Source organism: Rhipicephalus sanguineus, chromosome 7, assembly GCF_013339695.2.
Source record: "Rhipicephalus sanguineus isolate Rsan-2018 chromosome 7, BIME_Rsan_1.4, whole genome shotgun sequence".
In the NCBI taxonomy this organism is placed as follows: Eukaryota; Metazoa; Arthropoda; class Arachnida; order Ixodida; family Ixodidae; genus Rhipicephalus; species Rhipicephalus sanguineus.
This window is the reverse complement of record NC_051182.1, coordinates 172,839,920-172,866,857: the sequence shown is the minus strand read 5'-3', so window position 1 is coordinate 172,866,857 and position 26,938 is coordinate 172,839,920. Positions and strand designations below refer to the sequence as shown.

The 26,938-nt window shown below is 46.6% G+C and overlaps 1 protein-coding gene across 1 annotated transcript; it reads left to right on the top strand.

Moving 5' to 3' along the window:
* Positions 1-25,747, top strand: LOC119399267 (uncharacterized). Its single transcript, XM_049417596.1, has 7 exons — positions 1-149; positions 2,067-2,391; positions 15,661-15,786; positions 17,507-17,629; positions 18,779-18,963; positions 20,327-20,499; positions 25,636-25,747. The coding sequence occupies exons 1-6, from the start codon at positions 1-3 to the stop codon at positions 20,490-20,492; spliced, it is 1,074 nt and encodes a 357-aa protein (XP_049273553.1). The 3' UTR covers positions 20,493-20,499; positions 25,636-25,747.
* Positions 25,748-26,938: the final 1,191 nt, after the last annotated feature.

Below are 26,938 nucleotides of genomic sequence, written 5' to 3'. Positions count from 1 at the left end.
ATGTGCGTGGCCACGGTGCCCGATGCTTCAAAATACGTCATGCTCGATCGCGAGTACGAAGAGTCGTCCCGCGATGGTCTTCGTTACAAGCAGAACAGTCTGTCCGAGACGCACGTCTTCGATGTTCGCGATGAGCGCGGCGCACTATCGTAATCTGATGCTTGAGCTTCTGCTTGCAGCTGCCAGACTAAACCGTAATTATATTCTAAACGATTGTCGACCTGTGAACACAGAACCAGTGCGAACGCATCACTAAGTAGCACGATTTTAGACAGCCGTGACCTCGCGACGTGCAAGCAGCAGATGACGTTCTCCCGTAGCGAGGATCGGACCAATGGCGAGGCGTGCTGGAGCAACATGGCGGACCCAGCCAATCGAAAGCCTCGGAACGAACTTCAAACATTTCTTTTTCATATGCGTTTTCCTTAATGGACCTAGCTGAAGCGGAAAATTTGAAGACTGAGAAATGCTCTTTCCGACGAGCCCAAGATGGCGGTGCCCGGTTGCGCCATTGCGGTGCTATAATTTTTTTAACGCAATTTTTTTTTGCGATTTCCGCAATAATTTTCACTACCTCGACAAGCACAACAAATTTTTTACCGCACTTCTTCATAGTTTTCAGTGACGATATTTTGGAATCAGAAAAAGGGCTACAGAAACTGAAAATGCGATTTTGAAAATCGATTTTTTTGTTATTTTTGCGACACGAAAGCCGCATCCTCCCTTAAGAACAAATCTGTTCTTTGACCATGTTTGTGACTTGTTACTGTTCCTGTCTCGTAAGAACATAGTTAGGGATTCTCTGCAACCTTTTTCTGTAATTTTCGCTTCAAGTATTCGAAACATATTTCAGAAATATTCTAAAATTATTCTGAAATTATTCGATTCAATTCACACTCAATCTTTATTATTCGAATTTGCTTTGCACCCAAAATTTTGCTATTCGCACAGCTCTAATTAAAAGATAAACCAATAGCCTTATGGCACAGAATGGGCCCTTCTGAATATACTTATGCAAAAATCTTGATGAACTTATGTCTAATTCATTAATTAATTTTGAGATGACAATGAGAGTCTATCAAGTGTTGTAACTCATAAACTACAACAGATAGCTCAAAACCGATTTCAGTTGTGATGTCAGCACAACATATCACATCTGCATGCCAAATTTCATCACTTTATCTTCATAAATAACCAAGATAGTTTTCGTTGCCACGTCACCCCTTAACGCCGACGTTGCTCTCTGCCCGCCCGGCGCATTTCCACAGAGAAGCGCTCCCTTGCTTCTCTGAGGATTTTCTGGCAACCACATTTTAGCTCTTACTGGAAACAAATAGTACGAAAAAAATGTGGGACTAGTGGAAGAAAGTAACAGGACTAGTCCCACGTTTTTTCGCGCTGTTTGTTTCCAGAATGAATTACCAACTTGCCCATCTACCCTTCTGAGTCACATTATAACCGGTCTTTCATCTTGTATGGACTGCACAGTAAGAGGTATCCGTATACATGGAGTTCTATGGGAGGGTAAACGGGAGTCAGAAGAAACCGCATTAAAGCCGGTCCTGCACTGTAAGCGTTTACATTATAAATGGTACGCAGTAATCACAATAATTAACTTAAAAGCGCTTCAGAAACATGCGGCTGACTCTCGTGCTGCGCGAGAGTCAACAGCCACTGCTGCTCCCACTGGCGCATCTCCAGCACTACATCTGAAAGGGGAGACAACCTGACAGATCTCGCTGCAGATGACACATATCTCAACTGCTGTAACAAGCAGGAAGTCGATAAATCTCAACAAAAGTAGCGCGCATGTCGGACACTAAGTTTGCAAATCTCCCTGACAAGAGTCTACTCATGCTGGGGAAACCCTACGTGCTTACCTCAAACATTGACTTCAACGACGGTTTGGTAAATGGAATAGTGGGAACTCCACGATCACTGGGTGCCCAGCTACGCACTTCCTCAGATTTCACAGTAGTGGCGCTGCATTTAGCACAGGATTTAGGACTACAGCAGTTGCTACACGGAAGGAGATTCTGATTGACGTGTTCATAAATTGTGTTCAGGGAGCGCATGCAGCAGGTGCGCAAGTGGCAGAAGCAGATGCGGCAGAAGTTTGATAACAAGGGTGGCCAGGTGCCAGTCAAACATCGTGAGGCATCTGTGGCCGTGCGCCCCAGCTGGAAGGTGCTGGAGGAGATGGACTTCCCACGCCTCTTCAAGCTCTCTCTGCCGGCCGTCGGGGAGGGCCACGACGTATACCGGTGCGGAGCAGTCGAGTTCTACGACAAGGCCTACAACCTGGTCACGTGCAAGAACGAGCGACCCCTGCAGCGCATCAACCGCATCTTCCACAAGGTCACCACCACTGACGACCCCATCATCCGGCAGGTGAGGCTGCTTATGAGGTGCAACAGACACCATTCACCTACGCGGTTGACCCTACCATTAATTGTATCTCTTTGCAACACACGCGCTGGATGTAGGACATATCAATTGGGATCTATAATCTCACTTGCCACACACATTTCAACCTTAACTGCACAACCATTGGCTGCTGCTAACTGCAGCTAAATACGTTGTGAAACAAAGAAAAATGAAGGTCATGTGTGCTTGCTGTTTACTAAAAAACCCAAGTCCCTGCCATGGGGATGCACTGTAGAGAGCATAACCTTTCCAAGGGTACAAGTGCAACTGCTTGTGTGGTTCTGTCAGGCCAGGAATTACTGGAAGTGCGGCTGTTATGCTCTCAGTCAAGAAGCGTGGTGCTGATTATACACCCGCAGTGCTGTGTGAACTCTCACTATGATCACTTGAGCATGAATTTCTCCTAAGGAAACCTGGTGCCTTTATGGCCAATGAGAATGTCGCCTCTGGCACATGGGGCGGTTTTCTCTCAAGTGAACACGCACATCAACACGTTTGCTTTCTTGAGATTATCGCTGAATGTGCTAGTGTCCGCAAGCGAGAATCTTCTCGGTTTGCTGTCTTAGCACGGTTGGCACACTGCCAAATCGGCATGGTTTGTGGATGGCCTTGCAAAACTGAAAGTATAGCTGAAAGCAGTCGTCCAAGAATGCGACCCTTCCTCCTGAACTTTGTTAAACATCAACACACTCAGCTACAATCTTGTTTACACACAGAACTGTGGAGGCGACTACACAGTCATCAACAGAAACATAATCGTTTTATGCAATTGTGTTGGCGCCAACAGGCGGAGGCGTGCAAGAACTGAACACACGCAGCATGCTTGCACGACCATCGCAGTGAGAAAAAAAACAACGAAGAGACATCAGTGCATGAAAAAAATTCCACGTACTTCTGAAGTGTGGCAGCACATGCTGCCAAGCAAGAGAAATGATTGAAAAAGGCGTGTGTTTTAAACATACAGGCATGTTGTACATATACGGTGACAACCCTCAATGGATTAATCGGAAAGAAGGTGCGTGTTGATTCAATTTTTTTTAAGTTGAGAATAAAGATTTGCTCACCCCTCCGCCCATTGAACGCTTAGCTGTCATTTTTTTAAAAGAATTGAATCAACAAAGCGATAACTATTTGCAAGCTTGGATAATTGAGCTCTTTGTCAAGCAAGGTAATCGAGGCCTGAGCGATGCATGTATCGAACAGAGCGCTGATGTGGGCAGCTTCCACAGGTTCCCGCTGCGTCTGCCCCCTGCGATGGTACAAAATGGTGGTGCTTCCAAACGAAGGAGCACATCCGCAATCATGACAGTGGAGCGACAAGTGCGAGCTGGCTTGGCCTTTCAGCGAATTGTGCTCACACAGGCGCACATTAGTGCAGTGGCCCGCCTGCCAACGTACACACGATCACTAGAAAGTAGGATCAAGTACAACACAGAAATACAGCATGGGATGTATTTATGGACGTGTCTGATTTGACTGGCACATTTCTGTGCCTGTGACTTGCTCGTGATTCAACGTTCGGCTTTAACAGAAATTAAAACTTAACGCTATAGCGGGAAGTGGCCTTTTTTGTACAAAGGATCAAGCCATGCACATAGGGTAGGACAGCCATATTCCTATGCTGCTCTTGTTCACACCCTTGTGTTGATGTGCCGTGCCAGCTTTTCTGCAACCAGAGAAAGCCTTTCCTCTGGAAAGCCAGTCATCCTCAGTTTCGAAGCCTGCGAGTTGAGGCTTTCGTACATCGTATGAGGACAGGATTTATGGTGCGTTCACACTGAGACATTTGGCGGCGAGAGCGCGCGGAATCCGCTTCGGCGGCAGCGAGATCCGCCGGAAAAGCCCATTTCGTGCCGATCCGTCCTGGACCGATTTTTGCGGCAGCTGCCGCCGGATTGCCTCACCGCGAACCAATTGAAACACGAGTCGAACATTCGAAAAATGGCGGCGCGCTTGTGATATCGCAGTCGTCGAAGCCCGCAGCAACAGCGAAGTCTTTCGTAATCATCCTGTAGCTCTCGACAACTGCCAAGTGTTGTCGCGATTAGTATCTTTGCAATACATCATCGCGATCTCGCAAAACGGGTAGCATTATCTCGGCTCGGCCAAGCTTCTCGTGTCTTGCAAATCAGGGCGAACCAACCACGACTGCTTGCGTCGTTTCTTGTTCGGCGAACGCATGTTTCTCCTCGTCAGACATCGCCAGAAAGTTCCTTTCCAGCAGGCCCAGCAGTTCCACGACCCTGCTCCTGTTTATGCGCTCCGCCATAACGAAATGCGTACACAACGCAGAGCGTGTCGATGCCAGCGTTCCTTCGCGCGAAGGGACGATGACAACTAGGCGCCCTAGTTTCGGCGGTGCTGTTGCGAAGCGGTGTGAACAATGTGGAATTTCGGCGGCGCGCGAATTCCGGTCGCTGTGGCCGGCGGATTCCCCAGTGTGAATGAGCCATTAGTGAGCACTGGGCGAAAACATGACGTCCCTATAGCATTTTTTTATCAGCCTAGTGTGGACCGAGGTGCCCCGCCACGGTGGTCTAGTGGTTATGGCGCTCGACTGCTGACCCGAAGGTCGCGGGATCGAATCCCGGCCACGGCAGCTGCATTTTCGATGGAGGCGAAAATGTTTGAGGCCCGTGTACTTAGATTTAGGTGCACGTTAAAGAACCCCAAGTGGTCAAAATTTCCGGAGCCCTCCACTACGGCGCCTCTCAAAATCATATCGTGGTTTTCGGACGTTAAACTCCAGATAATATTATTATTGCGGACCGAGGTATAACTTAACGGTGGTTTTACAGATCTCTGTGCATATTTCCAACACGTGTGGGAGAGAACGTCAGACACAGGTCGAGAAACTGGATGCATCCTTCGCTCAAACTTGAACTTCAAGCTGAGCCCATCCTTTTCAAGAATAGACGAAGTCTCACCAGCAATTGAATCCGGATGGATGCCATTCGGTATGATTAAGTAATCATCGACATAACGGACAACTTGTATTGCTAAATTTCACATGCTTTCTTCAACAGCACCGTCACCATTGCTTACCGTATTTACTCGAATCTAACGTGCACCTTTTTTCCGGTAAAACGAGTCCAAAAATCGTATCCGCGTTAGAATCGAGTACCGAAAAAAAAAAAAATAGAAACTCTGTTATCATATTGCCATCGGCACTTCAAAATGACCGCCTCCTACGCGCCTTGGCCATTTCTTGTGTGCTGAGGAGATTGTCATCCCGTTCTGCGTTCGCATCGACAGCATGGAAGTGCAGACTCCAAGTACTCGACGAGTGCACCACGATGCTGCATTTAAAAGAATAGTTATTACATGTGCAGAGACGGATGGAAATCGGGCCGCATCGCGGTCGTTCGGAGTTCCCGAAACGTGCGTGCGAGACTGGCGCAAACAGGCGCAGGCTCTTCCCCCCTCCACACCATAAATTGAATAAAGCGCAAGCGGTCACACTACGCCAACTACAGACAAAAACGTACATCACTCCAGCCATGCTAAACAGAATCGATCCAGACTTTTCACCTTACTGTCAGCACTGTAATCACGAGCACTGCAATTTCGAACACATGCTCTGGCTGTGCCCCTTTAATTCGGGTTACAAGATTATCAGACAAACCCTCCTGGGAGGCTGCCATGCGCAGCATGGAACTCAACAACCAACTCCTGGCAGTCCAGAGGGCCCGAGACATCGCCGAGAGGCTCCAGCTTCCGGCACCTTCCTGGGTGGAGCCACCTGGCTGAGCTAGCGGGACCTCCAGTCGCGTTCAGCTTCTGCCACTGTTGGACCACAAGAAAGTTATCACTCACTCACTCACTCACTCACTCACTCACTCACTCACTCACTCACTCACTCACTCACTCACTCACTCGCTCACTCACTCACTCACTCACTCGCTCACTCACTCACTCTCCACTCAGAAGCAGAAGATTTTTTACAGCAAAGCTTCACGAAAAGGTTTCATTGGACCAAAGTAGGGCCGGTTTCCCGAAATCGAAGAGCGTTGACAGCGACAAGGAGTTGTCCGACAGCGACGAGGACTGATCCATTATGCGACTCGTATCGCCGCCGTAGTGGTGACAGTTTTAGCAGCAAGGCCCGCTTTTTGACTTTGTGTTTTACTTCTTTGAAACTTTACTTCTTAAAACCCAAGTACTTGTTCTTTTGAATGTGCGAAGTTTGACTCCTACGGACTTTTTTTGTTCTTTTCTCTCACGAAGGATGGGTGTGCGTTACAATCGATGTATTACATTTTTTTTTGTTCGCGGAAAACGGGTGTGTGTTACAATCGAGGGCACGGTAGAATCGAGTAAATACGGTAGCTAAAGGTCGCTCAACATGGCTCCCGCGTTGCCCCCATGATTTCCATGATGTATCGTGTCTGCGAAATGTGGTACCGCGGCGAAGTCTAATGTAGTCTAATGTGAAGTCTAAGGTATAAATGAAGAGGTTCAATCAGTTAGTCGGTGACTCTCCACTATGGCGCTTTTTTTCTAGTTTTTTCTCTTTTTTGTGTGTTCGTTATGTCAGCACTGCAGGTCCACAGATGTAACCTCTCAACATTTGCAAATTCAAGCGCCTGCAATTTACACCCGAGTCACATGTCTTGATTGCTGGTATCGTGTGGTGCCCTGTTCGGTTTTGCACACATGCAGCCTTTGAAAAAATGTTGTTTGGCTATAGCACAGTACTGCTTATGGTGTGGATATTCACGACTCCGGTGAATTATGTTATAAGTAGGGCTCCGTGTTTTCTGAGTTCATTTTTATTGAAATTTGGAGGGTGTTTTTCGGCGGAAACTCGACGTTTATCGCAGTTTATTTCTCGTAAATCCGCAGTTCTCAGAAATGCGGATTTTAGTTCTGCATTATTCTCAATAGGGGAGACCGACGCCGTGGGAGGCGCTGCGTTGCCGGCCGCTGTCAGTCAATGTGGGGAGAAAGCTCGTTACTCGAGTGTTGACTCCTCCGCTGTCCCCTTTAAGCTGCCTTGAAAACGCGTTGCTTTGCTCGCACGCTGCACGCGTTCTGCACGTGTTACTGAGAATTTCGCGTCGCGCGCGGTTAGGATGTACACGCTTCTGTCCGCATGGCAGCAATTTGGTGAAAGGTCAGCGTCTGCTCAGCCATGTAGCAGATGCGGAGCAAGTGATAACAGACGACGCCGTCCTCGTCAGAGCGAAGTGCATTTCCCAAGTGAAGGACGACGCTGTTTACGACGTGGAGTAATTATACACCTGTTTTTATTTGGTTTGCTGTGTGTACTTCGCACACTCTATGTTTGTTACTGGATGCATGGGTAAGGCCGCTTCTTGTGTTTTAGGTTAAGCGACACTCACACTGTGACTGCTATTAGTTGGGATACCTTAATTTACTAGCAACCATTCGAGTTATCGTGCAGTACGCAACACTCCAAAAACAAATAGTCTATTTTGGGCTTCTTTCTTTCCACAACAAAAATTGACATCTATCTCGCGTGTCCTTCCTTGCATTTTTGCTGTTCTTATAGCCGGTACTCCAAGTTTACGAACAGCGTGTGTACTATCAATGTGGCATAGCATTATTAATAGGGAAATGACGAGCGCCCAGCTTTCAGAAAAACTTTTTTTGTGTGCAATCTGCGGGGGAAGAGCCAACTGCTGTCAAGGCATTTTATCTTGGTCACTATCGAAAGTGCACCGTGTTGTACAGGCTGTACCGGCACACACAGTAACAACTAGTTCACTGTATGTGCCAGAAAAACCAATGGACGTGCAACAACGGCTTATGCTTTTTTTTTTCGTAGTTGTCGTGGTCGTGACCACTCAAGCGTGAGCTTCGAATCCATGCCTGTCGTCTGCTTTTTTTGTGCCATCTGTTTGGGAATCGGTAGAATTTCACTGGTGGAGCCGACCCCCTTCGTGTTTGCATGGCCATTGTGACAGTTGACGACGCAGCAATAGTTACCCCTTTTCTGTCGGGGTAACACGCGGAACGAGGGGTGTTTCATGTGCAGCGCGCGCTTCGCAAATGCGTGGGAGCCAAAGGGAGCGAAAGGGTCGTAACACGCTACTAGTGTACGCTTTTTCCGGCAGGGGTATGGCAAGCGCTGGCGTCGGCGGGCAAACTTGAGCGGGTCTCCCCTATACAGTCAAATCTCGATACAACGAATCTCGAGGAACTGCTAAAAATCATTCATGATTTTGAAAAGTCATTGTAGTGAAAAAATAAAAAATTGGTGCGAAAATCGTAAATGCAACCAAATCAGTCGGCTACCTGTACTGGGTGTATATCTGCGCTCACGTTATTCTCTAATAAGCGCCAAAAAAAACGAACACAATATATTAGGGAATGAGTGCACGTTTATTTGAGGAAGAGCGTGATCTTTGCTTGATTGGTGCAGCTCAACTGCTGCAAGACGAACTCTTCAGAGTGCGCATCCTTCTTATGCACTTCGAAGCATCAGCGTTGGATACAGATTCTTCGTGTTGGTTCATGCACGCTGTTTCAACGTCGTCTTTGCTCTCATTGTCCACGTCGCTGTTTCCTTGTCGCGACAAATGGTATGGATCTTATCGGTCATAAGTGCAGCCGACGTGCATACTTCGCCGTTGCACTGTGCCTAGTGTTCAAACGTTAGTGAAGCATGCATGGGTAATCTTCGGCGACTTCATCCCACTGGTCACTCGCGTCTCATTTTTCACTGTCGCCACATTCCTTCAGTGCTGCCTCCGGAGCTCATCGTGAATGTACAACCACTAAGCTAAAGGCGAGGAAAACAGCCGTGTAACAAGCATGAAGGTGGAGCTGCCCGACGAAACAACAGAAGCAAAGGCAATGACGCAACGAGGCAAAGCCTGACGTAGAAAACAAGTCAGTACAGGCAATGGTGATGGCGATAGGGCTGCCACACATTTGAGTAAGGCAGGCGCGTAGAGAAATGCGGTCGTTCTGGTGATGATGATAGTTGCACGTACGGAGCTGGGCATTGTTTCTGCTGCTTGCGAGTAACTTTTTAAATTCGCTATTCGTTATTTTGAAGTGTTGGGTAGATACAAGGGCGATAAAATTTGATACGTTATTCTGAAACATTCGGTATTCTGAAATTCATAGTAGTGAAATATTTTTACATTAAACTAATCGGAATTTGGAGGGGTATTTTCGAAATAGTTGTTAATCTGAAAAAATTGTTAACCTGAGGTTCGCTCTAATGAGATTGACTGTACTCCAAAATGATATGATACCTGAACTTGAAAACATCAGAACACACGAAGCGTATTTTAGTTCTTTGGAATGTTTAAGGGGGGAGGTGGCGATTGAAAAAAACTTTTTTTGTTTGTTGACCTAGAGTAATGAAATTTGGCAGGCATACTGAAGAATGTCTCGAATAGCTATATATGAAGTTTCATTGCGATATCTCGAGTAGTTTTCAAATTACACTCTGTTACATAATCTGATGACATAGTCTGCTGGTGAAAAGCCTAGCATTGTAACAAAACATGCCAGGAAGCTCAAAGTGGTCTTGATCTTTACTCAAAAGAACACTACAAAGGATGACATTATTAAAAATGGTCTCTTGCTTTTAGTTTTTTTACAAATAACATCCACATCAGCTTCATGTATTGCATCAGAACTTCTCATGCACTGATTATCACATACAAAAAAAAAACTAGGCCCTAAGCAAGGTAAAGAATGATGTCATCCTGTCAACAAGGCTTCAAGGATTAAAAAAAAGACGGAATCAAAATCTGTGTAGTAGTTGCCAAGATATCTGCTCCATGAGCTGAGCAACATGCAAAAAAAACAGTATTGAGAAAACTGCGTTTAAGGTTTGGCCTTCTCTAAAACACCTAAGGATTGTGATCTTTGGTTTTTTTTATGATGTTTTAATTCTTGGACATGTGGCCTTTCCCCAGTGTGCCTTTGTTCTTTTTTCATAACCTTCTTCTTTTTTTGATCTCAAAAAACCTGGTATGGATTTCAAACCAAGTCTCTGTATGAAGGAGTGGTGTGATAGACATGACAGAAAAGAAGATATTGCAATCTGCCATATACTGAAATAACACACTATTTCTTGTATTTATGCTGTCATTAGCAAAATTAAGTCTTGCTTAGTGATTACAAATAATCATTTATAATTTTATAAAGATGAGGTTTGTTGTGACAGAAAAGGGCTCACACCATGATAGCCGATACCTTCGTTCCAAATAACAAACAGTTATGGCCAAGACCATTTGGCACGGGATTTTTGAGCATTTTATTCTCGTCCCCCTGCTTCCTACACATTCTTTTGCCACTCTCGCGTATGCAACGCTTACATGGAACTTCGATTATACGTCCCCCGTCCTGCGACGACCCGCTTTTACGACGAATTGGCTTGGTCCCGGCAAAACCCCCATAGAAATAATGTATTAAAAACCTCAATTGTACGACGCAATTTTACGCCGCCCCGCCTCGTACGACGCTTTGCTGGACTGTCCGAGAAAAAAAAGACCTACGATGACGCGGGCTGGCACGCAAACACACTGTGGCCGGCGAAAAAAGTCGGAAACCGAGGAACCGAGTTCGTATCCGCGCTGCCACCACAGGGCCTCTTCAATTTTTCGACACGCGTCGGCCATAGCTAGCCAGAGGCAACGTTGGCCGGAGCCAGCCGGAGCGCATTCGTTTTGTCGCATTGCACTGCGCACTTCCTTTGTCGCCTTTTTTTTTTCTCTCTCTCTCTCTTCTTTTGGGTGGTTTTGTAGTGACCGTGACCGTTGTGACCGCAGTGACCGTTGTGAGCAGATAACATGGCAGATAATCTCGAGCTCGCTTTCTAGTATACGATAACTTTCACTACATTTCGTGTCGTTATACCGGACGTGTTGAACGGCGATTGTTGAGCCAATGTTTGCGACAGCCGCGGGAACCGGAACTCGCCGCTGTCTAGCTACCAGAGGGCTGGGGCGTTTTAGCCGCTCGCGATTGGTCGAAGCTTGCAAATCGAATAGGCCTACTGCCGTGCTGCCATTCAGCCATTCCTTCACGTGTTTGCCTCATCGGTTGGTTGTGCTGCGCCGCAGCTGCTGTGTCCACGTGCAAAATTTTCTGTGTTCGGTCATTGGTGTGCGAGGAAGCTTTCGAACTTTTGGTTGCGAGTGCTGCGTCTCGCAATGTCGCGGAACCGAAAACCGCTGACGCTCGGAGAAAAGCTTCGCATAATCGAGGAGGCAGAGAAGCGGAACGGAGCAACAAAGGCCAGCATTGCCCGCGACCTGAACATTCCCGAGTCGTCGCTGAAAACGATCCTCGCGAAGAAGGACAGCATCCTACTAAATGCTGCAAAGTTCGGCCTGAACAGGAAGGCCGCGAAAGATGGCAAATATGCTGCCATGGAGAAGGCCCTCGTTGAGTGGTTGCGTCAGGCCCGCAGTTCAGGAATCGCCGTGGATGTGCGCAATTTTGAAGTGAGAAGGGCTGAGACAGTTGCATTGCGCTGCGGCATTGACGACTTTAAAGCCTCCAATGGCTGGTTGGACTCGCTTAAAAAACGCCAGTGGAGTTTGTGTACAGCCGCTGCTGGTGGGAGAGAGCGCGTCAGTCAGCTCCGACCTGATAGAACCGTGGACTGCATTGCCTGCCGGAATTGATACGGGAATACAAACCGTCCGACGTGTTCAACGCAGCGAAACTGGACTATTTTATAATATGCAGCCAGAACAGACATTGGCATTCAAAGGAGAGAGCTGTCCGGGGGTAAGCGAAGCAAAGAGCGTCTTACCGTTATTGCTTTTGCGCTAATGAAGACGGCTCTGAAAAGCTTCCTGCCCTCGTGATCGGCAAGTTTGAGAAGCCGCGATGCGTCAAGAAATTTGAAAAGGCTGCCGTGCCAGTACACGTTCAACCGGAAAGCCTGGATGACGGCTTGCTATGTTTTCTACATCTCTGCAGGCAGCTGGACTCCAAAATGGGGGCTAAGAACAGAAAAGATTCTTCTTCTGCCTTGGACAAATGCGCCATGCCATCCATAGATATGTCGCATTGAGAAATGTGAAAGTTGTATTTCTGCCCCCCAATTGCACTAGCCAGCTGCAGCCACTTGACGCTGGCGTCATCAAGTGCATGAAACAGAAATATCGGAAGTTTCTGGTGCAGCGTCGGCTGGCGGGCATGGAACGCAAGCAGTTGGATAAGAAGCTTCTGTGCTTGACGCAATGCCACTACATGCTAGTGCCATGGGACGCAGTCACGCCAGAAACTATCGCCAAGTCCTCAGGCAACTGCGGCTTTAATAGAAGTGGTGCTTGTTCTACCAGTGAAGCTGGCACTGCCTGTGACGAGTGAACCAGAGTTCGGCAGCCTGGAGCTGCCTGGATCTTTCGCGGACTATGTTGGTGCCGACGACGACGTTGCAGTGTGCAGTGAAGTGTCGCTGGATGACATTATCGAAAACTGTGCGTCCGACAACTGCGGGAACTTCCGACGAGGAAGGGCATGGACGACGCTGCAGAGGCTAGCGTGTCCCGTTCCGACTTTACGCGACGTGTTGTGCTACGTCGACCACATTCGGCGGTTTGCTTGCGCACGCGATGAGATCGGCGACTTGCTGCCAGATGTTGCAGCTATCGAAAAGAAAGCTGATGCGTCGTGGCTGGGCAAACTCAGAAAGAAAATCACAGATTTTTTTAAAAGGTGAGAAATAAGGTTCGTCACACCTCCGATAAAATGCGTGGTTGTCATTTTTTTCAATTAATTTTATCTACGTTCCTCGGAGCAGCGTACGTTGTGCCGCGGACTTTCTTAGGCATATGTGCCCGCTGTTGTGGGGCAAAAATGACCGTCACTGCCTATATTCTCGGTTTTTTCGATTATACGACGCCCGGATTATACGACGATTTTGCGCGGTCCCCTGAAAGTCGTATATCGAAGTTCCACTGTATTTACATAGTGAAAAGGTAAGAGTTCAGTGATGAGCGAACTGGATGAGCCTTAACCCCACGGCTCGGAGCCTTGTCTCACTCAGCACCGTTGTTGTACACTTCAAGCAGCTTCTCCTTGATGGCAGCCAGTCACACACACGACACTCCCCACCAAGAACCCGCCAATTACACCGTCGCAGACGGGTCATTGCACTCGTTGATGCATGAAAGTTCCTACGGTCAATGACACTCACGTGGGGTCAGCTGAGAGAACAGGATGTTGGGTGAGTTGCTCCGCCTCTCCCCAGAAGGGCAGGAAAGGGTTTACGGCGACCTGTAATTGCTCTGGTCAAACACGAGTCCGGTCGGCACCGTAGCATCCCAAACAAGCCAGAGCGGCCCATTGTGAAGGCGATGCCAGCTTTGATATCGCTCCGCTGTCCATCGGAGCTTGCCGATTCTTTTCCTTTGTGGAGACTTCCTGTCGCGGAGAGCCTGTTTCTGGGAAGGTCAACGTATCCAGAGTCCTGTGGGAACGCATTGTCAGTCCACTCTCACAGACGTGTCGCCAGCAACGGTCACTCATACAAGACTCACTATCACTCTGCCGGGGTAATGAGAGCATAGACACATGAGCAGAAGAGACGGCACATTGCCTCTTCCTTCTATGTGACTCTGAAACTTTCAGATAACGAAGCCTCCAACATTAGGCTCATAGAAGACATTGTGTAAACATCCCAGTATGCGGAGACACATGTGCTTAGACTAAGCACATGGCTGTCTAACTTGTGTATTACATGTTCCCATTTCAAGCCCGCTTCACGCATGCACGAACACGCACCCTCTGCTCTGGTGCTTCTGGTGGCACCAAGTCACCATTCTTCACTGCTCACCCTCCCTAACTTTCCTTCAAGCACCCGACATACCACGCGTGAGACGTGATAGGACGTCACCACACTTGACTTTACAAAAGAAGGAGGATCGTTCAAATGGCAGAGGTAGCTTTTAATTAAAGTTTAGTTATTATAGGATAAAGGGAAATTGAAGTGAACTAAAAATGAGTCAACTTGCCACTGGGGGCGATGGGAGCCCATAATCTTGACATCTTGAGGAGTCTTCCCCATAGAGTTTCTATAATGGCTGTCGCAACAGCATTACTGGAGCAAAATTCTGGTCCTACCAATTGGGTCATTCGTCCACCACGGGAGTAGCAGTTGGCAGAAGTTCTTGCTTTTGCAATCCTCCCATGCTTCTTTTTTTTTCCTTCTGTTGGCTTCCTGTGGTCTGGTTATGGCTGAAACAGTATACAGTCAAACCCCGCTACAACGAAATTGACGGTGCTCGGAAAAATGTTCGTTGAAGCAAACATTTCGTTGTAGTGAAATGAAAAAAAATATGGCTGACCTGAGCTAGTAGAACAGAGAACTTTTATTTCCAAAATTCAAAGTGTCTGCTGCTTCCTGTTTGCGTCCCCAGCAGCGTCACGACCCGATTCTCATTTGGCATAGCGAGGCCACGTTGAAAAGCACGCAGAAGCAACGGCTTCCGTGAACGACCACAGAGGCACGGTCGCGCATCACGAACTGCACCAGTTGCACTAATACGCTAACACTAGCTATCCGCCGACAACGGCGAGATGCAGGTGTGCTATCGCGGAGCGATGACTTGCGCCTTATTCTATGCTATTCTTATCCACCACTCACGCTGGCTGATCCCGTTGATAACGCGGACGAATTGTTGCTCCAACCACTGGTCGCCCTGGCCAAGCGTGAAAAACACGAAAAGCATTGGCATTGGAAAAGGCATACGTTCCACGATTGCACCACAGGCCTGCTCACGTTGATAACGCGTATGTTTCGTCGCTCTGACACTAGGGAAGTGGTGAAAAGCACGAAAAGCATGGGAAAAGGAATCGTTCCGTGAATGCACCCCGTGTGGACAACTGAGCTTTGGCTTCGGATTGTCTGCGACTAAGCAACTCAAGCCAGTTGCGAAAGCAGGGCAGTCTGATCGCCGTCGCTATCAGCAATGGCGGCCCCCATACTCAGTCAACAGCGGTGGTTTCTGGTGGTGCGTACCGCGATTTAGACTTTGAATTCGTATCTTTTGTTCTGAAATGCATCAAAATGTCCTAGATTGTGTTTATTGCGCAGTAAATTAAAGTTTTGAGCTTGGAATGGCATCGTCAAATTTCGTTGAAGCAGAACGTCAGCAGAAAATTGTGTCATTGTGGCGAGCATATATGTATGCATTGACTCCTATGACTGTTGACGGGGAACCAAGAATTTTTCGTTTTGTACCGGAAATTTCGTGAAGCAGAGTTCGTTGTAGCGGAGTTCGACTGTAGCGCGCATTGTGTGACACCTCCTGTCTTTTGTTGGCCGCCCTTTGCAGTTACCGAATAAACACGAACCTGAGTTCCCGAGTGGGCCACCTGAACCCGGCTTGGAACGAACCGAACCCCGATCTCTATGTGAGTCTTCTCTTGCTCAGTGGTTGGACCTAAGACTGTACAACAGAAACCTTGTCATTTCAAGATCTCTTAACCCTTTCAGGCGTGACCTATGAAGAACTTCCAGCAAATGAGTCAAATTTACAAAACTATATTTCAAGGCACTCCGTATTCTATATTCTGTTGCAACAAAAATAGTGTCATAATATATTGATTTGTGTGTTTTGTGGTAAGTAATCTTAATGAAATTTTAATTGACTATATTTATCCTGAAGTCAATCGTGTTATATTTTAGCATAAATGGAATCGCATCTCAGTCTAGAAATATGGTGCAACTTCATTTTCATTTATATTCGTTTTGAGCAAAAAAATATTCTTTGGACATGGCTTGCAGAGAGCGGCACTGCAAACGACTTGTCGAACATGATAGTGCTTTCAGCAAAGTAATCATATGCTACAATGCACTGCAGGCTAAAAGTAAAATGAGGACACATTTATTACGTAGGTGCTTGAATTCATCCAAACCTTACGTACATTGCTATTTCTGAGCCACTAGTCAACACAACTAGCACTAACAAGTTGTGCACACAAATGTATGAAACGCCTCAAGGAGTTAATCCGAATAACGGACGTTATTATGAACAAAAAGATTTCAAGAAATTATGCATCCGTTACCTTTGATTTCAGCGTTTTTTCCGACACCTTGATGTTGCACAAATGTTCAACGCCGGTCACCTGTGTATGTTCAGCTTTTCTGACCATTTGATGCTCAAGAGCGCGCACCGCCGAGCCAAGTCCATGCTCTCCTAAGACTGTGCTTTGCCTGTGTAACCTGCAAAAATTTTGGTGAAGACTGTAAATGTGCTTCCTAAAGTAGGATATTAAGAAAGAAGTACATATCTCTAAATTTTTTTTTTCTTGAAAGAACTGCGACGTATTCATAGAAGGCACAAAAGCTTGGGAGAGGGTATGCCTTCATGCTTTGTACCTTCAAGAACTGGCTTGAGTGTGGCAGTTACTAGTTGTACTGGTTACTTGGTTCAGCAGATGATAATCAGAAATAGAAATGTGAGGAATGCCTGATGAAGAGTTTGCATCAGTGGGCAATAAAGCAGTTTCAGATTAGTGTTTGCAACCAAACGTAACCACATTACGTGTGCAAATAGCAATGACATGACTGTGGCATGCGTCTTGCTGTCATCACTGTTGGGACATTGTTCCTGCGGTTTTACATGTGCTATGTTAACGTACATTCTGTGCAAGCTTAACATGTGTGATCTTTACATATGCTAAGAACAGTGCTAACGTGGTACCACCCACAGCTAGCTCTGGAGCATGTCTACACCACTGGTACCGTCTCGCTGTCGTTGATCACCACTAATTGTTGAAATGAACTTTTGCTTTGTCAAAACTTGCTTCTAATGTTGGTAATGGGTAGATGGCACGTCCATTTTCTGAAAATCGTTTCATTCCAGTGGCCATAGGCATAATGAGATGCACCTGCACAGAAATGGCACTGTGGTTGCTAAGAGATTGGCTTGGCTTGGATATGTCTGGCATAAGGCACTAGGTGGCGCACTGTTTTTTAATGTCGCCTTTACGTTGTGTTGTGATGTGTGAAGCTGAAATCTTTGAATGAACATGTACTGTAACATCCCGCAAAGGTGTTTACGTTTAATGTATGTTAAGTGACAAATGTTATTCTAAAACTGACGTTATTTTGTCTTTTTGGGTGTTGCAGGAGCAGTTCCTGAAGGCCATGAAGCTGACAGGCGAAGAGTTCCTAGAACGCGTGCGCTTTTATGCTACAGCATGGTTGCCTGCCCGGGAGCTTGTCCTAAATGCTCTGCAGCAGCGACAAAAGGTATTTGCAAAAAAATTAAAACAATATCTTTTACTTCTACGCAATCAAGCCTCGATATGATATACAGGCTCATGATTTTTTTTCTTATGCTAGGTGCATGGATGCCAGCCACCTATGCACCCAAGTTTCTCTACAGTAGACTCTCAATAAACGAAAATCTCTTAAATGAAATTGCTGCTTAAATGGAACAACTGCCTCTAACAGATTGGTTTTGTGCTTGAATTCTGCACCCCTTTTCATCTCTCCGTAAACGAAACTCTTGTTAAATGAAACATATTTTCCTGGTCCCTTCAGCTTTCGTTTAACAGGAGTCTACTGTAATTCTTTAACCTTTCTTTAACTTGCAGGCTTCTACTGAGCAGCTTAGTTTGAGTTCAATGGGAGAACCCTTTTTCATGCAGCAAACACATATTAGGCTGGTGATAACTATAGGCTCCTAGTTACTTCAGTCTCATTTTTCAGGGAATGTACGCTGAAACCTCATTATAACAAAGTCGCATTTGACACGAAAATAACTTCGCTATACCGAAAATTTGTTATAAGCGTATATTTGAACCACTCTATCTATTACGAAGGCTATTATTAATTTACTTCGTTAAACCGATAATTCATTATGTCCATGTTCGTTATCTCAAGGTTGAGTGTAGCGCGAATGCAAGATAACCTCTGGTCATTAAGAGCAGCGGACTTGATTCCAAGAGAAGGCAAGCGTGCGAGGAGGATGAAAAAAATTAAGTGGGCAGATGAGATTGCAGGTATGACGCCACAGGAAGCACAGGACCGGGTTGATTGGCGAAATATCATGCCTAAGCCCACTGCAGGGGGCGTAGGCATGATCATGATTATGAAGTACATTGGACACCTTATAAGAGGCACCGCTGTCAGAGACAAATGTGTATAAGAGACACCAGTGTGCCTGCACCGAAATAGGGGTTTATCATGGTACCCTGCTTATAAGAGACCCCCTCATATAAGGGACAAGAACTGCTCCCTGGTGCACATCGGCTCAACTGTATATGCTTGAAAGTACGCTAATTGTGACAACGGGATTACAAATTGCATAATATGTGTGTAGTAACTCTGACATGTTCTCGCTTGCTGTTGTGGCAATCGTAATGATGCGCACTTCTGGCAATTAAAAAAAAATAGGTTGGCGATGCGGGCTCCATCATGATAATGGAGCGTGGCGGCTGCCCTTGGAAGGACCACCTGCTGACCCTCGAGGAGGAGCTGTCCATCCCGGGCGAGGTCAAGATGGTCCTGTACCAGGACCAAGACGGCAGCAGCTGGCGGGTGCAGGGCGTGCCGGTGGCGCTGGGCTCCTTCGAGTGCCGGTGAGAGCCCATCGAGGTTCACGAGGACGTGGGGGAAACGAATGATAGGCCTAAAAGCGAACTGCAACACTTCGTTTTAGCTAAATTTATGACAAACGAGTAGTGTCTACCACCTTGTGAGTGATCTTGGCAATGCCACGGGGCTGGCAATTGTTCGTTTTCTTGTTAGCAGCCTTCAAACTGCACCAAAGCAAATACAGTAGACTCTCGTTAAACGGAACCTGAAGGGACCAGGAAAATGTGTTCCATTTAACAGGAGTTCCGTTTACTGAGAGATGAACAGGAGAGCAGAATCCAAGTATGAAACCAATTATATTAGATGCAGTTGTTCCGTTTAAGCAGTTCCGTTAACAGATTTCCGTTTACTGAGAGTCTACTGTAATGTAGTGGTCATCGCTACGTTGTAAACAGGCCACGGAGTAGGATAAGGCAGGAGTGCCGACTCCGCCGCCGTGCAATGCATTCACCTTGGATGAACTGTGCAACGCAAACATGGGTGTCTGGCTCATTCCTTTGCTCTCTCCCTCCGCTCCTCTCCACGTTTTCGCACATTTTCTCCTTTCCTTGTGCTCTCAGCTGACTACTCGCAATGTGTAGCACCATCTGTTGAGGCACATAAAAATCATTCAACCTGCTCTCAGGAGCACATCTGCTGACTGGTGCAGGCTGACGGTGGCGGGGAGCAGTGTGTGCGGAGCAGACGACAAAACAGGTAGGCAGGCAGACATGGGAACGCGGCAAAGCGCGACCGTGCCCCCATTGCTATAGCAGTGACAGAGAGAACCCTCGCCTGCGGCTCTGTTCGGGACCGGCATCTCTCCTCCACAGCTTTCGTTCATTCGTAGCGCCATCTGGCGAAACATGCTGGAAAGCAAGATCCGGCGTTGCAGAATGTGTACCTTCCAGAAAGGCGGAGTCGGCGCTCCTGTCTGATCTTACTCCGTGGTTCAGGCACACCACCTCTGAGACGTGTTAGTGCCCCTTTACTGAGAGCATTGTCCAGTGACTAGGTCATTGGACGTGTTTTCATTGTACAGCAAGTATAGATGGCTTGCACTGATGTCACTGAAACAGCCATATTGGGAGCCCCAGCATAATGGTACACGAAGTTCGTCATGTCACGTTAATGTTATCAGCACGTCGCAATGCAGGTTATTTCATTGTGTGTGCACATAGGCATTAAATGTTCCAGCGGCATCAATAACTATCACATCTAATCAGGTTAGCTGCCCCATGATTATGACGTAATCGAAGCCGCCATGTTGGAGTACCATTACGCTAAGAACCTGCGTCCGTGACATCACTTGAAAGCTGTGAATTCGAGGCCTTGTCGGGTAACCCTTTGGCGGTTACACCATTGCAGGGTGCACCTTCCCGAGAAGTGGCGAGGTCTGCGGGACGAGGAGCTCTCGCGGGTGAGCGGAATCGACGGCTGCGTCTTCGTCCACTCCAGTGGCTTCATAGGTGGCAACAAGACGAAGGAAGGCGCCCTTGAGATGGCCACGCGGACCATCAAGGGCAACGTATAGCCACAAGGTTTGTGAACAGTCCTGCTATACTTAACATGTGTGAAAGGTGTATAGCAAACAGGTCTTTCGTGTGGTGGCGTGGCTGGGCGTGAAACGCAAAACTGGAGAAGCTGTGACACATTGTTATTGACTGATTTATTGATTGATTGATCAATCGACGTAGACCAGCCAAGTTGGCTCTATGGTTGTCGTGTTCTGCTCCAGAGCACCATGTCGCGTGTTTGGTTCTGAGCTACAGTGGCTACATCCCAACTGAAGCAGAATACAAGAACACTCGTTTAGTTAAGTTAAGCATGGCTCGAAAAACCCCAGGTGGCCAAACTAAACCAGAACCTTCCCACAACACTCTTATAATTTGCTTGTTGCATAGGAATAGTAAAGCGACACTAAAAATATAACTTTCATTATGCAGTTCAATCTCAGTATAACAGAGTTGGTGAAATCGCCATTTTACTTGGTTACAGTAGAATCTTATTAAACAGGGAAGTTATATTTTACGTATCAGTAGTTTTGTTTCTTGATAAAGATGTATAGGGGTGCAACACCCAAACGCAATAAATAGTAAGTTAGGAGCAGTTCTATTTAATAAGCAGCAATAGCATTTAAGTGATTTTAGTTTATCAAGATTCGACTACCTCAATTTCAGTGTGTTGAAATTCGACCTCTTATGCAAAAGTTGTCACCAGACGAAACCGCGAGTGTAACTCGAGATGAGCGGAGAAAGAGACAGTGCCTTTAATCAAGGAATCACACTTTGGAAATGAGCTCGCTTATCATCTGAGAAGGCAGTAGGCTTGAGTGATCACTCACCCAAGCCTTTTATTTATCACTTGATGAAAAAAGGCGGGGTAGGCGAAGGGCTGCTGCTGTTACTGTTATGGCAGTATGGCTGGCAACCTTCCACACTTTCCCACTACAGATTGTGTGCCCTTGTTTGAACTCTCAAATGGCCCTCGCTTCATACGCAGTACCGGACATACAGATTTGCCTGCCATACTTCGTTGACAGTGGTGGCATGGCCAGTTCGGGTGCTTCTATCACATTCTGCAGGCACTGGCCGCCTTCTCAAATACACTAAAAACTCTTTATAACAAAGTCGCATCTGGCACGAAAATAAGTTTGTTATATCCGATAATTCGTTATAAACGTTTATTGTAACACTGTATCTATGACAAGACTATTCTTCGTTTACTTTGTTATAACCAATAATCGTTATATCCGTGTTATATCGAGGTTTGAGTGTACAGGTGCACAGCCCAGCCTGTGCACCCGGCACAGATTACCTGCAAGAAAGGCCACAGCTTCATTAGCCAGGCGCATGCACGCCCCAAGCCCCATCTACTGCAAGCTTGCCGATGCACTTTCATCTCTCTGCCCCACTGTCTTTTCACATGTGGTCGGCATACACCGCCATCGTGCTTTCCGGTTCGCTCACGCGTTCTTCTTGCCTTATATGCTGGACGGCACAGATTCGACACAGGACCAAGAAAGAAAGAACACTGATGCACAGGACAGTATTTAAGGGGGGACGCGGCTTTCGTATCGCGCAAATCGCAAAAAAATCGATTTTTTGAAAATCACATTTTCGGTTTCTGTAGCCCTTTTTCTATCTGATTCCAAAATATCTTCACTGAAAACCACCTAGAAGTGCTTTAAAAAATTAGTTGCGCGGGCTGAGGTGTCGAAAATTATTGTGGAGATCGCAAAAAAACAGTGCTTTTCAAAAATTTCTTGCTCCGCAACGGTACAACCGGGCGCCGCCATTTTGAGCTCGCCGTAAAGGGCATTCCTTCCTTTTCAAATTCCCCACCTCAGCTGGCGCCTCCCTTTAAAAACAAGCGCACAAAAAGCAAATCTCTGAAGGTCGTTTCGAGGCCTCCGATTGGCCGCGTCCGCCATGTTGCTCCAGAACGCCTCGCCATTGGTCCGATGCTCGCTTCGAGAGGACAGTCGTCTGCTGCTTACGCGTCGCGATGTTACCTGTTACGACTGTCGAAAATCACGCTACTTAGTGACGCGTCCGCTCTCGTTCTGTGTACACGGGTCGACGATATTTAGAATATGATTACCCTGTAGTTTGACAGCTGCAAGCGGAAGCGCCGTCATCAGTGTACAATAGACGGTAGCGTGCCGCGCTCGTCGCGAACATCGCAGATGCGCGTCTCGGGTAGTTCAGCTTGTCAGCACTTCGTCCTCCGTGACGAAGAACTTCGCGGGACTACTCTTTGTACTCGCGATCGAACATGACGTGCTTTGAAACATCGGGCACCGCGGCCACGCACACCGCGACCGAGCTTGCTGCTCGGAGTCGTGGCTAGGCCTAACTCCGCTTACGGCGCTGGTTTACGAGACGAATCCGAACTTTGCGGGCACGGACATCGCGCTAGCGGACAAGCCGCACTGTGCTTCGTCGCAAGCAACAAATCGCATCGTCCGCTGGCTACTCGAAAGTGCGGATGGGCACTTTACGCATCGGCAGCGGATTCCCGGTCAAGCTCGTCGCGCATTGACCGCTCCGAGCAGCGGCTAGCAATTTCGCGCGTCGGCGCCGCAAAATGAGAGACCAAGTACGTTACGCGCGCCGATTTTTCGTCGCCGCGGCTGAGCACTGCGTATTGTCGCCGAATGCCGCCAGCCGGCATATATAGTGCGCGACTTCCCGGACCCCGCGGCCGAGTACATCGGCATGAAAGAAAGCGCTGGTGATGCAATTTAGGCACGCTTGGATTCGTGCTTGGTATCGCCACTAGCTCTGGTGAATCTTCTAAATAACGAAAGCCTCGCAAATTACCGTTTCCGCGACCGAGTGGATGACGAAACGCAGCACAGGCGAGGTTTGGCAAATGAAGCGTGGCGTGTGTGAAAGCAGGGAGTTGAAATTTATATCTGACCAACCTCGCGTTACGAAATAAACTGCTCATATATTCATCCCAGAAAGGTTTGCAATAAGTGGGCCAAGGTTTTCATGAAAACCTACGGAGAAATAAGAAAGTTGTTACTGAATGCACAACCCCCACCTTAATTTTTATTCAGAAGCTCAACTGGAAAGAATGTTCTCCGACACACATCCAATGTTTGATGGAGACAGTGATACTTCCCTGACTCCTTTCTGAAGAAAGACATACGGATTTATTCCATTGGGTTAAGAAACGGTATAAATGCATGTCAAAAGAGGATGGGTACAGCTCTGCCAACACCTGTAATCAAGAAGCAGAAAAAGATCAACCACTTGGAGGATGGGCCGGCCTGACTCAAGACCTGATTAATTAAAAGACTGACTGGTTATGGTATGGCTATCCGTGACAACGTTGACATTGATGACATGCAAAAGGCCCATAATGGCAACGTTCCATCCTGTATCTCGAGAGATGAGGAGCCACGCCAGAATTCTGCCCACTTGGGTCCCTGAGCTTGGTGCAAGTACCGTGCTGCAGAAGCTGAAGGCAAGGCTCCACCACCGCACACGTATAAATTGGCAGCACTGCACTGCTGCCAGTCTACTAAAACCTGACCACCCTCAGTTGCTCGGCTGTTGCCAAAAAAAAAAAAAAAAGTCAAAATGCGGCCGAGAGTCTTCATTCGGTAGTTTGGTCAATTCTACCAAAGAGCATAAACGCTTCACTGATTGCCGCCGAAACAGCTGTCAATGAGGCAGTCTGCAAGTATAATACTGGCACTCTCCATGCTTAAGAGAGTTTGTGCATCACTTGGCCGAACCTGGAAGCACTCCATTCAATGAGCTGCAGAGAAGGATGCCACACGGGAAAAAAAGGCATCAAAAGTGCACCAAAGCAAGCACCAAATGCTCAAGAGACCTCACATCACTAAGAACACCAAAAACTATGATCCTGGTGCATTCCAGATCACTGGACGCAAGGTGAAACTTCGAGAGCCGTTTTCTCAAAAGTGCCTTTGTGCCTGCCTGCCAAGTTTGCGCAGCCATTTTCTTCCTAACCGTTTGGCCTATTTTGACTCCGTTTCTTTTGTCATGTTCTTAGACTACAATGCATGTCCGTGACATTCTTTCTTTCTCACTTGACGCTTTGTAATTTTACGAAGTGACTACTCGTTCATCCCAAGAGTGTGCCCGATTTGAAGGTGTCAAAAAGAATCGCAATGCAAGAATATTGTGTTGCAAAAAAAATAAAGCAAGAATGTCATGACACTCAGCGTGCATTTAGCTATGCAACAAATATTTCACCTAGCCTTCTAGTCCTTTTTTAAACTCTCCAGGCATTGCGCAAAGTGCAAGAAAATGCAAGAAGTAAAAATTTAATTGAATAAAAAGTTCTGAAGATATCACTCTGAAACTTTTTAGAAGCAGCAGGGAGACATGCTGAATATTTGTACCAATTTTCATCAACATCTGTTAAGTTATAAGAAAGTCGGTTTTCCAAAGCCACGTCCCCCCTTAAGACTATGAACCAACTATCCCAGCAATGAATTTTGTTAAGCTACATTTTCTATCGCATCCGCAGCTTACAAGGCGTGTGGCATGATAGGATGTCTTACATATATACCATCAACAGCACAGTCCATTGTGTTTGAAAGAGTGGAATGGAGACAGGACGCAGCTGTGTTAGGTTACAGGTGTGGGGGAAGGCTGGAAACTGGCCCTATTCCGTGAACGCACCTCACCGCAGCACTCGTGTCACTGTGGTTGCTTGCATTGTCCTTTTGTTTTGTTTTTTCGGCATTTCATGTCTTTGTTTTTCTTGCCACACAGATACCCAGAGGCCAGATTCATTATAATTAATAATGCCGCATGGGAACATTGTAGCAGGAAGAAAAATTCTCAACTCGTTGACATTGATCCTCTGAGTTGTGGTGGCGTTTGCCAGCTCCTCAACACTCGAAGCAGGCGCCATATTCGTGTTTTAGATTTATGCGCTCATTAAAACAACCCCAGATGGTTGCAATTAATCCAAAGTCTCCAAATTACAGCATGTCTGAAAATTGCATCTTGTTTTGGTACACAAAACGCCACATCTTATGAATTCCAGTTTTTTTTCTTGCGGCTGGTGGATCATAGCTTTGGTCACTTAAGTGCCGTAAACATGAACAAGCTTTGCAGCCTCCGTGTTGCTGTAACCTGCATGACTTCATTTGCTTCATTCTAACCATTCTTTATTTGTCTCTTCAGGCATTGTCCAGGGCTATGTGGTTCAAGGCGATGTTGGCCGTGGCGACGAGGGCGAAGCCGACGATCACGAAAGTGATCTCGAAGATGTGGTCCTGTTCGAATAAATTAAGCTTGACGACAGGACTTAAAGTTGCATGGAAAAAAGTGCCCACGGCGAAAGCCTGGAAGAAGCCGCCCCGGTCAACGTCCAAGCTGCCGGGCATTCCTTAACACAGTCATCCGCAGAGACAGGGGATAAAGGAGGCTTACAAATAAATGTTCGCATGTTACATTAACCATCTCACATTTTTATCACTGACTGTTCGGATTTTAAAAAAAATGTCGTATTCATTGTTGCACTCATACACGTGCATGCTGCAATGCAACTGCGTGGGTGTTCTACCATTTGTGCAACACCGTAGTGATCATTCTTCCACAGATTTACTTTTTAAAAGATCAATAAATGAAACATTCAATTTGAAAGCTACTCCGATTCTGTTGTTCAATTTGCTGAAACACTGTCGTCGGGCAACTGCTAATGCAATTTTAATGATGGGTCGCATTTGAAAGGAAATCCTAATGAGTTTGTCGACCTGGTTTCTGAGTTGAATCAGCAGTTTTATTGTATTGTTGTATAATTGCATGCAAATATAGGCAAATATTTTTAAAATTCATATCATTGAGCCTATGACAACATAAATGGGCTCTGAATGCAGGTATTACAATTCTATCAATTACATCTAGTATCAGTAAAAAAGACGATGACTTTTAAGGGTTCGTTTCTTAGTTAGACACAATATTAATGAGAAGTAACAGATGATAATGCATAAGTATCAGTAGCCTTAGTGGCCCCAGACCAATTTGGCACTCAAAGTGACAGTAACAACAAGAGGACTACCACTGGCTGATTCGCATTTCATTTGCCCATTACTGCACATCAGGCCCCCGAAATTTTTATGGTACATGGTGTTTTACCAAAATAATGAAAATAGGAGTTTTTCTCAAATAGTCAAGGCTTTCAGCAAGTGGTTTCAGCAAAAAACGCTCTAAGAATTTCATTTATTGGGAGGAGTCTCCTTAACGTACTTAATATTGCGTGGCAAAACTGTAGAATCGCACCAGGCGTCAAAACGTGTGCATCGTGCAACGAGTGTGTGCTTTCAAGCTGCCTACCCATCACAAAGTGTGCAGGTGCGTGTGGCACCTTACAAGACGTGTAGTGAGTACTTTGCCAATTTGCAAAAGGAAGAATTATGCTGTAATGGGCACTTGGCAACTGTGCATCCATTAGACATTCTAGGATAGTTCGAAAAGGCCATTGTTA

Bases quoted from the DNA above. Each gene is read 5' to 3' on its own strand.
- LOC119399267 (XM_049417596.1), top strand. From the start codon at position 1: ATGTGCGTGGCCACGGTGCCCGATGCTTCAAAATACGTCATGCTCGAT. The intron at 2,392-15,660 runs GTGAGGCTGCTT...GTTCGACTGTAG, and splicing joins ACGACCCCATCATCCGGCAG to CGCGCATTGTGTGACACCTC. The intron at 17,630-18,778 runs GTATTTGCAAAA...AAAAAAAAATAG, and splicing joins CTCTGCAGCAGCGACAAAAG to GTTGGCGATGCGGGCTCCAT.